The sequence below is a fragment of the Canis lupus genome, chromosome 4 (genome assembly GCF_003254725.2).
Source record: "Canis lupus dingo isolate Sandy chromosome 4, ASM325472v2, whole genome shotgun sequence".
NCBI classification, from domain to species: Eukaryota; Metazoa; Chordata; class Mammalia; order Carnivora; family Canidae; genus Canis; species Canis lupus.
In genome coordinates, this window is record NC_064246.1 from 70,084,718 (window position 1) to 70,098,183 (window position 13,466).

The 13,466-nt window shown below is 42.6% G+C and overlaps 1 protein-coding gene across 1 annotated transcript in view; it reads left to right on the forward strand.

Annotated features, from left to right (window-relative positions):
• Positions 1-11,423: 11,423 nt before the first annotated feature.
• The window catches only part of C9 (complement C9), a 60,067-nt gene continuing 58,024 nt past the window's right edge, over positions 11,424-13,466 (forward strand). Inside the window, exon 1 of the mRNA XM_025436375.3 lies at positions 11,424-11,598. Coding sequence (XP_025292160.1) covers positions 11,522-11,598 — 77 coding nt within the window. The 5' untranslated portion in view covers positions 11,424-11,521. The remainder of the gene's footprint in view (positions 11,599-13,466) is intronic.

The window sequence follows — 13,466 nt, forward strand, 5'->3', positions numbered from 1 at the left end:
TTACTGAAGTGTCTCTGCAAAGTGGAAACAGATCTCTTCTTTGTAAGGTTATTTAGTAACAGTACTTGTCACACCTGTATATCAGAAGTTCAGCTCTTATGATCACCCTATTATACCAGGAGGACGGTTTCTTTTAGGCATCAGATCTAAACTAAAAGCTGGACTTTAACAGCCAGCATGCCCTCAAATTCCTCACATAAAGGCAATACAAAAGGAGAAGGTACTGATTTTCTCAAGATAATCTTGCATCTATGAGGTGCTTTACCATTTACACAACATAATTTTATCCAATTGATATCATAATCCTATAGGGTGAAATCTGTCATGGTTTCATCTCATCTGAGGGTGACTTCCACGCTTTAAAATCTATTCCAACTCTGGAGTGATTGCTGTGGTATTTTATTGTAAAACTGCATTGTGGTAGGGATATCTTTTCAGTCTGTGATTTCAAATTCCTCCATCAGAATGTTAACCATGGTATCTAGAGAGAGCCAAACACAGCAAATTCTGTGTCTTTCCTGTGCTGAAAGCAGGGAGGGGAAAAAACAGAAAATGTAGCTAACTCAGAAGTTTGGTTGACTTTGCAATAAGCTGATGAGTGAGGACTTTGACCCATGTTCCCAGATAAAGTTCAATACAAAGTCATCTAGTAAAAGACAGGAGCTCCCTAAAAGTCCCTGGTAAATATTTAAGCTATTACCATTTGGAGGAAATTGCTAAATAATAAAACATTTAATTCTTGCTGGGAAATGTTGTTTCAACTAACTTTCTTCTAATAAAAATAACTAAGACTCAGTTCTAAATTGATATGCCAAACTTAGACACACACAAAGCGGTGTGACAGCAGCAGCCTTGTTAACATGTCCTAATAATAGCCAGGCTGATGGCCAAGGGCCAGCCATGTGTCATCTCACCTAATGAGGATCTGAGCCCCCTGTTTGCCCTTGCTTTTCTGGAATTATGTACTTAATTACTAAACCTCTATTGTGCTGAAATCATATGAGTGCCAGTCTCCAAGGAGATGACAGTGTGGGCTACTCGGTGGCAAAGAAACTGGGTTTCTGCCTTGACCAAAGTTGAGATGGTTATAAAAGAAAAGAAAACAAAACAAAACAAACAAGCAAACAAAAAATGATTCTGAAAGTCTCCATAACTAAGTTTTCTTCTGATGTTACTTATGGGGTTTGATGTCAATTCTCTTTTCATTTTGGTTAACTTCAATCACTATTATTTTACCTTAATTGTGAGAAAGTGAAGTTATTGCCATTGTACATGATGACCTGACTGGGCTGAGGCTGAGCTGTGAATGGTTCTAGGGTGTGTCTGAGGCTGCCTCTACCAGGTACGCACTTACACTGATTGATCATCACAAAGCCTTCTGTTTGGGGGGCACTAAGAGGAGTGCTGGATCACAGGAGCAAATGGAAAGGGAAGGGACCAGGAATGGAAAGCTGATGTGACATTTACCTCCCCACCTCCCTCACTAGCGTAAGAGACTGGCCTAGAGACTTGATGATGGAAATGATAGTTAGAAGCAGGAGGAGTTGTCTTTTTTTTTATAAAAAGCCCTGAGAACAGGTAGGCACCCTATAGCCCACGTGGCCATTGGCAATAAAAAGACTACATCAATAGAAAGGCTTACAGGGATTAAAATTAGTAGCAAGTTATTAAAAAGACATAAAAAGTCTTGATTGAGGGCTGCTGGTATTGGATGAGCAGCTCAACAAGGCTCTCAAGGACATTGACTCTTTTTTAGCTTTTCACTCCAACTTTTGTAGCCTTTTGGCTTTCTGTTCTCGTTTATTGCCTAATGGTCACAAGATGGCTGCATAGCTCCAAATATGATGTTAGTGTTGAAGGAGGTTCAGAACAGGAAAGTGCAGCACAGCCAAGGTCTGCTCCTTGAACCAGTAATTTCAGTTTTCCTCCAGGCTTCCCAACTACTTCACTTACTTCACTATGTCTCATTGGCCAGAATTTGGTCACATGGCTATTGCTAATTGCAAAGGATGCTGGGAAGTCAAGTTTTTAGCTTTGCCAACCTCTGTAATGAAAATAGTTAAGGAAGAGACATGGCTGGCTAAATAATTTATGGGGCATAGGACAAAATAAAAATAGAGGGCTCATTATTCACAAACCAGGGCGGAAAATGCTATTAAAGACACTAATGCATGAACATATCCTTTCTTCTGCAACCTTTTTCTTATTATAACATATTTTATTTGCTATTTAATGTTGTTCTAAGTAAAAAAGAAATAGAATTTTAAAATTTAAATTTTAAAATAAATTTTAAAGTGTGAATTTTATTGCTAATCTTTAGCTGGTAACTGGAATTGCTGAAATCATGCAACTTGTATTTCAGAACTCATACATGCATATATACTTAACATATGTATTTCATTCCTACCAGAACAGTAGAAACACTGCACAAAACGAACTCAACTGTTCTTAATTCACTTCTTGATACATGAACATTCTATTAGTACATGCTACCTTTAGTTCACTAATGAGTAAAGAGAAATGGTGAAAAGAAGAAATACGAGTGGTTCTATCTTTTTCTTTCCTTTCATATTATTATTTTCAGGGTAAGTAGATGGCTAATGCAGAGAAGTGACACCACTAGTAAAAAAGATATGATAGTGTTTCTTGGTCATTTGTGTTTCTTTTTGTGTTGGAAGTAAGTTCTGGTTCAAATGGAGCGTATGACCTCTCAGGGCTGTCACTTACACAGTGATGGGCAACAGACATATACCTCATACTCACTTTGGCTTTGACTCACTGAACTCCCACACATCACGGGTCCACCTAAATTACATGTTCATGGGGCAACAGAAACATTCTGTGCAAATGTGGCGGCATAGTAGAAGGGACACAGTGAGCATTTCCTCTGTTCGTGTGCGTGCTTCATTTTCCAATCAAACTTGCTTTCAAAACAAAAGTCCAAGCACAGAATTAAGAATTCCAAAGTGGCACTGAGCGAATATTAAACCAAACATGGGGCCTTCCCGAGTGTTTGAGCCCTGTCCGACTAAACTGGTCACATGCCCTTGAAGCTGGCCTTGGCAAGAGGGCCTTGGAAATGGGTGATGGATTAGTCAATGTGTCTCCCACATGCCTGGGTGATAGTTTAACCCTAAGCTGGATTGCCTCCCAGGGCAGATCACAGCGGTCTTTGACGACATAGCACCTTCAGGGCAGAAGAGAAGCACACACACGGAAGGCACAGTCAGCAAAGCCAGTGCCAAGGTACCTGGACTAGAAGGTGTAAGCTCAAGAATGCAGAGGACTAGTTTCTGTGTGTTGGTACCATGAGGGTTATCAGAGCAATAAGAAGTAGAAAGGCGGGTGAACTAAAAGCCACTGTCCAGGTGGCTTTATTGTTGGTATAACCTAACTTGGCCTTGAAGGGATGTCTGCCATCTCAGTTGGAAGCATGGCAGAGAAAGGACTGTGGAATTCTGAACTGTTACTACCTGACACACTTCACAATCCTTCATCTCTCTTCACTGCGAGCCCAACTACCAAATCTGGAAAACCAGACTGGATGCAGGGACGGTCCACAGAAGTCACTGAATAATAACAACAAACACCTCCCCAGCATTTACCACACAACAGACACTATTCTGAGTGCGTTACAATAAACAATTTAATTTCCATGTCAGTCCTATGAGGTAGGCTGCTACCACCACCAGCATTTTATGGAAGAAGACACTGTGGCACAGAACCTTTAAGGAACTCCCCAAAGTCGCTGAGCTAGTAAGTGGCTGAAATGGCCAGTGTCCTTGCAGTTAACCTCAAATTCACTCCAGCACTCCACTACCTCCAAAAACTGGCCCCAGTGCCTATTTCCACTGGCTTGTCTCACATTCACCAAGGTTTTATTCTCTTCTTAGTACTTTTTTCCTCTTCTACTTCCTACACGCAGTATGCCTATCATGATATATTTATGCTTATGTTTAATTAGGCAAATTGGTCCCTCTTTGGGCTTTTCAGGGCACATTCTCAGAATGAATTAAGTGTCACTTAGAAGTTTGAATTATCTAGTTATTATAAATGCAACGCATCAATCTAACCTCACACAGTACATTCTAATTCAGGTATTTTCCATCAGAATGTTTCACGTAAGCTATGAGCTGCTCACAATGAAAGATGGGCTGTGAGTAATGTTCTCCCAATATCTTCTACATTATCAATAACAAATCATCCTGCATCTGCTCACAAGCAGGCCAATTGGGTGTCCCACGGTCAATGAGGAGCCCAATTTTATAACTATTACTGTTGTATATTTTTCACAAAACTCAAACACCAATGGGATCATGCTCTTAATGAATTGGATCAAAATTATGTACTCATGACACAGTTTGTTTTACTCAGTGCTTTCTCATTCTCTCCTTCTCAGTTCTTCGGGGTTTAAAAAACCTATTAGTGGTGATGACTTTCTTCATTCTTCTAATTTGACAAACACAATCCTTTGCACTGTAGAGATTGGAAACTGAACAAGTGATCACAGAGCAGAGAGATGTCTTGCAGCCCAACAATTCACACAAAACCCCCATGATAGGAAAAGCACAGATCAGTAAAGGGGAAAAAATGAAGGAGATGATGCCAGACCAAAAATAGGATTAAGTTCCTGAGTTAAATCATCTGTAATTACGACTGGCCCTTCCCCTACAGAAAAAGAATTAGCAAAACATGTCTGGAGAAGAAAAAAAAAAACGTTTTTCTTAAACTGGGTCAAAAATTTGCTTACACTACACTGGGGTGGAGTGAAAAAATATATCCACGTTCTTCTTTCTTTCTTTCTTTCTTCTTTCTTTCTTTCTTTCTTTCTTTCTTTCTCCTTTCTTTCTTCCTTTCTTTCTCTTTCTTTCCCTCTCCCTTTCTCTCTCCCTTTTCTTTCTTTCCCTAGTGTGCTCTTCGTCACAGGTCTCTATTCTGCTGGGTATGAATGCCAACATTTAGTCTGGTCTTGCAACCCCACTCTAGCCGTGATCACTCCCTCTAAGGATACTTTCTTTCTTGGCTATGTGCCCAGTATTTCATATTTCTTCCCCTTTTTCTGCTCTTCTCTGTAATGGTTAGTTTGATGGGAGAGAAGAAAGTTGAGAAGGGGTTTAGATTCTCAGGTAGGTCCTTGTAGTATCCTCTGATTCTTCCGATCTCTATAGCATATACCCCATCTACGTGGCTACTACCTTGTGGGATCTGTAATGAATACTCTTGGCTAAAGAATGGAGAGTCTGTTCCTCTCCATGCAGCTGAGTGGCCTGCAAGGCTGGGTGGTTCTCCCTGCAGCCTGGACCCCCATCTCAGGCATCATTGACTAGACTCCAGGGATCTGCTATGAGTGCCTTTGCATCTCTGCCCTCAATTCCAGGGCCACATCATCCTTCACAGAGCAAACCTGTCAGCTAGTTTACCAGCTATCCCTTCCCCTATCCCTCCTCAGGGCCTGGGAACTTCTTGGTATCCTCTGTGGCCCAAAACAGCCAAAGAAACCTAGGAAGCCAAAATCAGTCCTTCCTCTGCCCAACTACACACCACAACCACTTTTGTTCTGGTTTGGCTTCCCCCATACTGAGAAAGCCTGGAAGTTGCTCTCCCAGAGTTCCAGATGGCAAGGAAAGAAACATCTGTCTCTGACCTCAACCTACTTACCATGCTGGCCCCATTCCAAAGGGTGGCCTGAAAGACTACTTCGTAAACTCATCTCCAGGCCCGCCTCTCCCCGCTCTGCCTCTCTCCCTCTCACAACTGCTCTGATCCAGCAGGAGAGGCAATATTCTCACATTACCAACATCACAAGCCATGCTGTCTCCACTACTTTGAGATTCACAGGTGACTGATTGCTTCTTTATTCTACTATCTCCTTCCCTGGGTAAGAAGCCTCACAATTCAGCCTTGAGGTTGCAGAATCAAGAAAACATAGTTTTAAAAGAGAAAATCAAAGAAAGTTTAAAATTTGCAAAGCATCATCCCCTATTATATTTAGTTGGGCTTACATGTTGTTAATTGGTAAATCTGTATATAGTTTTGTCCTCAAATACTAGTTTCTTTTTGTCAAAGTTCCAAGTTCCAGAAACCAAACATACCCGAGCCAAGTGAAATCAACCAGTCATCCAGTAACTATGAAATAACTATGGAATAACTATGAAGTAACCATTATGAGCCTGCTTAACACTATGCATACTGTCAAAATACTAATGCAATAAAAAGAAAGATGACTTCCAGATACAGAAACCCGAAAGACCGCTAATGGTGACTCATTAATAAAAATAAGGAATATAAGAAGAGCTTCCTGGACAGGGACAGGGCAAGAATTATGTGTGTGATTTTAGAAATAAGTTCAAATTACCATAGGCAAATCAAAGTCCACTTTGAGATTTCTTAGAAGTACTTGAAGATTGTTAAGCTGGGAAGTAACTCTATTAGTGTTGCATTTTTCAAGAAGTATCACTTCTAGATATCTACACTTCTAATGATTTTTTTTTTTATGATAGTCACACAGAGAGAGAGAGAGAGAGAGAGGCAGAGACACAGGCAGGATCCATGTACCGGGAGCCTGACGTGAGATTCGATCCCGGGTCTCCAGGATCGCGCCCTGGGCCAAAGGCAGGCGCCAAACTGCTGCGCCACCCAGGGATCCCGATATCTACACTTCTAAAACAAAAACCCAGAAGTTCCTGGTAAAGGAACTTCAACAGACCAATCTTTTGAGATTTCTGGTTCTGAATAGTAGGCTTAATCTTCAGAGTGGGTAAGAAAAGAAGGGTAGAGACTGAGAAGTGGAAACGGTAGAGGACAGACCACTGAGGAATATTAACATTTGTATAACAGATAAGGGAGAGGAGCTGGTAAAAGAGAAGCAGATGATCAGGAAATGTATCACAAAAGTCAAAGGAACAGCAAATTTTAAAGCATAAGAATGGCCAGTCCAGACAGATGCCTCTATGCGACAGAGATCAGGGCCCAGAAGTGTCCATCAAATTTAGCAATAAGGAGGTCTTCAGTGGAGTAATAAAGGCAAAGGGAAAACTGCAATAGGTTGAGCACAACCACGTAGTAAGGGAAGAAACCTGATACAAACTGAAAAAAAAAAAAAAGTGTGGCTGACAAAGGCAATAGCGATAAGAGAAACTCAAAATGAAGAAATCAAGGAGCTGGATGTTCAATAAAGCAGAGAAAGGGGATATTGAGAGTATGAGGATGAGGCAGCTTGGAAGACTTGGAGACAGTGGTCAGACAGTAAGGATATTGACATTTGCAAAGATGAAGCCATTACAGGTGTTAGAATGATGCTAGGACAATGGGCTAGATGGGGTTAAGATAAATATTCATAGAACTGTTGGAATCAAGAAAGAGTTAGGTGCAGTGGTATTTCAGAGAACACTGACATCACTAAAGAAAAAGCTGGAGTTGGAGTGGGGAGAGAGAGAGAGAAGACAGTGTCAAAAGTCTTGGGTGAATGTAGACAGTCAACAGTGTTGGTGAACAGAAGGGCAGAAGGTGGCATAGCCAGATCTTGTCAACTTCAAAAGAAAGAGGGATTGTATTGAGTCTTTCCTTAAATGAAGTGCTGTAATGCAATTCAGGGGGCCCTAAGTAGTTCCATGTGACTGTAAACAAATCTGAGCCACAGGAATTCTTATTACTGTAAAGGGATCGCCAGACTTACATCACTCCCATTGAACTTCACAAACAGCCCCAGAACCACTCCATAGAGAAATCGTGCTCTCTTGCATTATAAAAGAGCTCATTTTGAAAGTCCTGTAATGAAAATGGCACAGAACCAACAGGGAGAGAGCTGGAACCTGATGCCCCCCTACCTCTAACCGTGTGACCTTGGGAGTGTCACCTCCTATTCCTGGACATCATTTTCCTCATCTATATTTATTTATTCATCTATGAATGCATAGTTCCCAATAACTGTTGAAGCCTAATAGTGGTAGGCACATTCCTAGACTTTGGGGACATAGCAGGAAACGGGACACACCCCAAACCAAGGGGCCTGCTATTTAATGATTCTAATTCCCTCAGTTGTGTGTGTCATAAGTGAAAGCACTACAATTTCAGTATGGTTGGTGTAGGACACACGGATCTTTTAGGATTCAGTCAGAAACAGATACAGAATGAGATGGTGCCTTCATCTTGAGATCCCTGAACACTGAGGGAGTCCATGAAATTTCTAGTAATAAACTTCCAGAAAACTGCTTCCATCACTTTAAGAGAGCCAGATGGAAATTACACCCAAAACATTTACATCACTTCAGTAAAAATTAAGTGTTTCTGCCTAATGGTCACACATTCTAATGTATACACGTGTATGACTCTGACTTTAAAACAGGAAAACGTGGGATGCCTGGGAGGCTCAGCAGTTGAGCATCTGCCTTCGGCTCAGGGTATGATCCCCGGGTCCTGGGATCCAGTCCCACAGTGAGCTCCCTGCATGGAGCCTGCTTCTCCCTCTGCTTATGTCTCTGCCTCTCTCTGTGTGTCTTTCATGAATAAATAAATAAAATCTTTTAAAAAATAAAAAATTTAAAAAACAGGAAAAAGTATAATTATTGTGCAATAGATAGAATTTAGTGCCACAAAGTTCCCAAGCAAACTGAAACCAAAGGGAAATTAAACAAAATTCTTTTTTAAGGCTCCTGAGTGGAGAAAACTTTGAGAGCCCTCAGCAGAGTGGAAAACTTTGGCATCAGAGTTTGAAGATATGTTTATTCAAATCCCGCCTCGGCCACTTTGTCTTTGCAGCCTTGGCTGTATTTCTCTGGGCCTCATCGGTAAAGCTAAACCAGAAGCCTACTATTTATAGAGTTGAGAGGGTTTAGTGAGAAATTTTACAGTTTCAAGTTGTTTAACATAACAACATAACACAACTGATGTGTGGTGGGAAGAGACTGAGATGAGGAGTCAGGCACACCAAGTTGGAATGCCAGTTTCTCACTGACTGCAGACGCTGCGTGATGTTGGACAAATGATGTGATCTCTGTGCACTTTCGTTTCCTCAACTGTAAAATGGATTATTTTGAGGATTAAATGAGATTTTATACATGTATGTGTGTGTGTATATATATATATGTGTGTGTGTTAGCTATTTTATATAATTACATAAATTATATTATTTATATATATTAAAATATATTATTTATTTATATATAAATAAAAATATATTTATAATATATTATTCATATATAATAAAATATGTTATTATATATAAAAGTTATATAAATATGTATTATTTATATATATAAATATATCTATACATACACATGTATATTACCTTGACACATAGAAGTTTGACAAACATTTCTCCTTTCTTTTCTTTGAAAACCATTGTGTATTGGGACATCTGGTTGGCTCAGTCAGTTAAGCATCTACCTTCAGCTCAGGTCATAATCAAAGGGATCCTGGGATAAAGCCCTGGGACTGAGCCCTGCATCAGGCTCCCTGCTCAGTGGGGAGTCTGTGGTCCCTCTCCCTCTGCCCCTCCCCATGCTCACGCACACTGTCTGTCTCAGATAAATAAATAAAATCTTAAAAAAAGAAAGCCATTACGTATTAAATAAAAATGTTATTGTTTTCATTTCTCTAGTCCAACATGCTTCACTTCCCCTAGATACACACAGAAGTATAAACCTCATTTTTAAAAATGTCAGATTAAGTGTTAAGGTCAAAAAAGAGTTAAAAGCACTACAAAAATGTAACATATACCATATATTATATATCACTAACATATAATATATAATTGATATATTGTTATATTATTTTGCTCCCATTCCTTTGCTACATTATGTTTAGCCTGAACCATGGGGATAAAAGAAACAGAACTTCTACCGAACTTCTACAGCATTCAAGCAGCCAGCTAAGAAATTCCCCTTCTCCCCTCTTCCACCCTCTGAGGCGGTGAGTCAGTCTCCAAGGACAGAAGTGATTTTCAATCTCCATTCACATCTAATTATCAAGAATCACAAAGTCTAACCAATGAGCATTAAGTCTAATTAGCATAAAACATCACCTTATCTTGCCGGTCTCCGCTTGTCATTAGTTAGCTAAGACTCCCAAGAAGTGTCCCTGGGCATAGATCTTCATCATCGGCTTGGGGACCAGTGTTGCTGCACACATTCGAATCACCACATTACTCGGCAATTCTGCACCGTCTGCAGGTTGACAGCAAGCTCAGGAACGGCTGAAATCAGCCCCATTAGAGATCTCAAAGTCTCCACATACACAACAAGAAAGCCTATGGAGAATAAATAACTTTTACTCTAAGTGGCACCATTAGCGGAAAGGTAGGGCAATGCTGGAAAAACTAGCTGTTACCCCCCGGCCCCACCCTCTGTGTTACCAGTCTGCATATGTCCTCATGTTGGAAAATTGCCTATTTGTAATTAATAAGTATTGATTATAATTAATAAGTCCTGTGCCAGCAAATTTTTTTTTCAGAAATTTAATGAAATATTGCTTCTGAAGCTCGTCATTCTAAATCCCGGCCCTGGCACGCATTTGAATGACCTAGCAAGCTTTAAAAAAAAATACTGATACAAGGTCCCATCCCAGACCAATTAAATAGGAATAGGTGGGGGGTGGCCAGGCATCAGTGGTTTTTCACGGGTGCCAGGTCATTCTATCCTAGACCTGTGTTTTAAGAGCAGCTGTGGCATCCATACCCTCTGGCACTTTGGAGGACACCTCACCCTTTCCACGAGTCCCAGGGAAAGTGAAAATAGGAAGGGGAGGGAGTCCCTTATGATGGATTGAAGCAAATTGCTCCATCCCAGGATCGATCTTGCCGACAGGTATATTCCTGAGAGAAGGAGAATATTCCCTCCTGCGGGATGCATGCCTTAGGGAGTTTACCTAGAACATTCCCTCCTGCGGGATGCATGCCTTAGGGAGTTTACCTAGAACATTCCCTCCTGCGGGATGCATGCCTTAGGGAGTTTACCTAGATTCAGAATGATCCACTGCATCTATAAAGAAAGGCAGCTTTATAACTGCATTTTGCACTTTGCTACACCCATGTGGCAATAACCCACACCGTTCGCTCTCAGATCGCCACATCTGTCCCTGCCACCTGTTCCAACCAGGGCTCTTCTTCGACTAATTTCTTTTACTAATTTATGCCTCTCTGAGAACCATCCACAGGCCCATTTTTCCCCTAAATTATACATTCTCTCATTCTTCCTCCTGGCGTCTCCCTGGAGGAGAAACACTGGCCTTTTGTTTTGTTTTTGGTTTTGTTTTTGTTTTTTGTTTTCAAGCCTCCTGCTAACCTAGTCAACTCAGCACCCATGGGTTCCTTGTCCCAATATGCTGGTCAGTATAAGAAAACAGTAGGCCAAGAATTATGAAACGACTCTCCTTTGACTGGACTTTGGCTCCCAGGAAGCCCCGTTTGACCAAAATCCCGACCAAAAACAAGCAGTAATCATCTCCCAGTTCTCTGGCCCTTTGCAGATCAACACCTGGCAGGACCTGTCTGGCCATTCCACTCGGCACCGCCTAGCCAGAGCAGATGTCTGCGGGCCAGAGGTTTGCCTTTGCACTATGCATTTTCGAAATAAGCGTCCTGACCGCCGGGCCCACTCCTAGGTGAGTCGCTTTTCCATTTGTCTCTGGAATTTCACTGCTGGCTTTGATATTTCAAGGTCTCCTTCTTAGCAGGAAAGCAGGTATAAGAAACTTCAACCCACATTAAGACAGCCCCAAAGTTTAAACTTTGAAAAAGGGTGAGGAAAAGTATAGGAGTGTGTCTTCCAGAGTTGTCTAAGGAAACCTGCTGCCCTTTCCAGCAATTTCTTTTAAACAAGGCATTCAAATGTTAATAAGGCCAAGATAGTCTTTAGGTACTCGGAATTAAGAGATGAAGCTGGTTTTCACCAGGGTATGATTGCTAAACCGGACTTTATCAGTGTCTCACCCCTGAAAAGTTTAAAGGAAAGAAAATTCATCTCTCCCTCGTTCTGCCCCAATGTCTAGCACTCCTAACGGGTGGCCGCATCACCTTTCTGCCCTCAGGTCAGGCAAAGGCTAAGCATTTTGCTTCTCCTCCTTGACACCCCAAGCTGTGTCCAGAGGCATACATTTTGACCTCAGGCTTAGGGTCGTAGTTCTTCCTTTCAAGAAGAATCACCATCCTGTGGGCCCGTCAGCCTTGCTTCCAGCAAAGACTTTCTCTCCTTTTGCTCTGATCTTCATTGGGAACACGAAGCTCCTGCCAGGTCGGGCCAGGAAATAAATCAAGCAGATTAATAGGATGTTACCGAACATCTATGCTGTGCCCAGAGTTGCTGGAGAACACATAGACCTGTGCCATCCGATCCAGAATGATCCGGTTTGGGGACAGTATCGAAGTATTTCGGGTTTTGTCGGTAGAGCTGGGGCACCGTATCTGGCCAAACGCTCTCCCTCTGCCCAGACACAACCGCAACCTGCATCCACTTCCACTTTGATCATTTGACTCTTGGTTCAACCAGATTCTGTTCTGGAATCTGACGTCTGTCGCCAAGCACATCTCCGCCGGCCCCTGGGCCGCAGTGGGGGAGCTGCCGTGGCTCCTGGGCTCCCCTGGGCCCCTGGTTTGCTCACAGGGCTGCATCACCCACGGAGGGCCCCCCCCGCCCCCCCGGGCCAGCACGGGTCCGGCTGCATGCTGCACCAGGCCTTCCCTCTTGCCATCACTTCTTCTGCCCACGTCCGCTAAAAAGCACTGTTGCACCCAGAAAACATTTTCCGGGCATCGGGTACAAAGGGGATCTGGGAAGGCAATTTACTACAAGTTGCTTTAGCCTTCTGGCCCTTTCTTAAGTTAACAAAACACTGTAAGCAACCCACATTCCTGGATTGAGACTCCCGCTGATCAAAAATGAGAGGCCGTGGGGAAGGCTGCAGCCACTTTGAAGTCTGTGCCCCTGGGTCCCGGCCATGCTCGGCTGTTCCAGGGAGGACCTCGAAGCCCCTGGCCGGCCCCCCAGCTCTGAGCAGCTGCACCGCCGAGCTGGACTTGGCTTCCAGCACTCTCACCTCCAGGCCCCTAGGAGCCTGTTAGGGTTCCCCGGCTCCAACAGGCCGTGCTCTGCCCTTTGATAGAGGGTGGAGGTCAAAACCGAGTGTGCATACCCCTCAGGAAGGGAGACACATCATTTCAACCAGACAACTGGAGTTGGCAAATGATTTTTTAAAATACAGATGTGATCAGAATGGGGCCCTCCTCTGGAGCCAGGCTTCCCAAACTCAGCTCCAGGCACCATTACCAACCAACCATGTAAATTTGGGTGGGTTACTCAACCTTCTTGTACCTTGAGTACCTCATCTGTAGGCTGGTAGTTGTATTCATTTCCTGGTGCCACACTCTGGGCTGCTTCAGACAACAAATCTATTGCCTCACTATTAGGAGGCCAGAAGCCTGAAATCAAGGTGCCCACAGGGCGGTGCTCCCTCTGAGGCTCTGGGTGGGATCC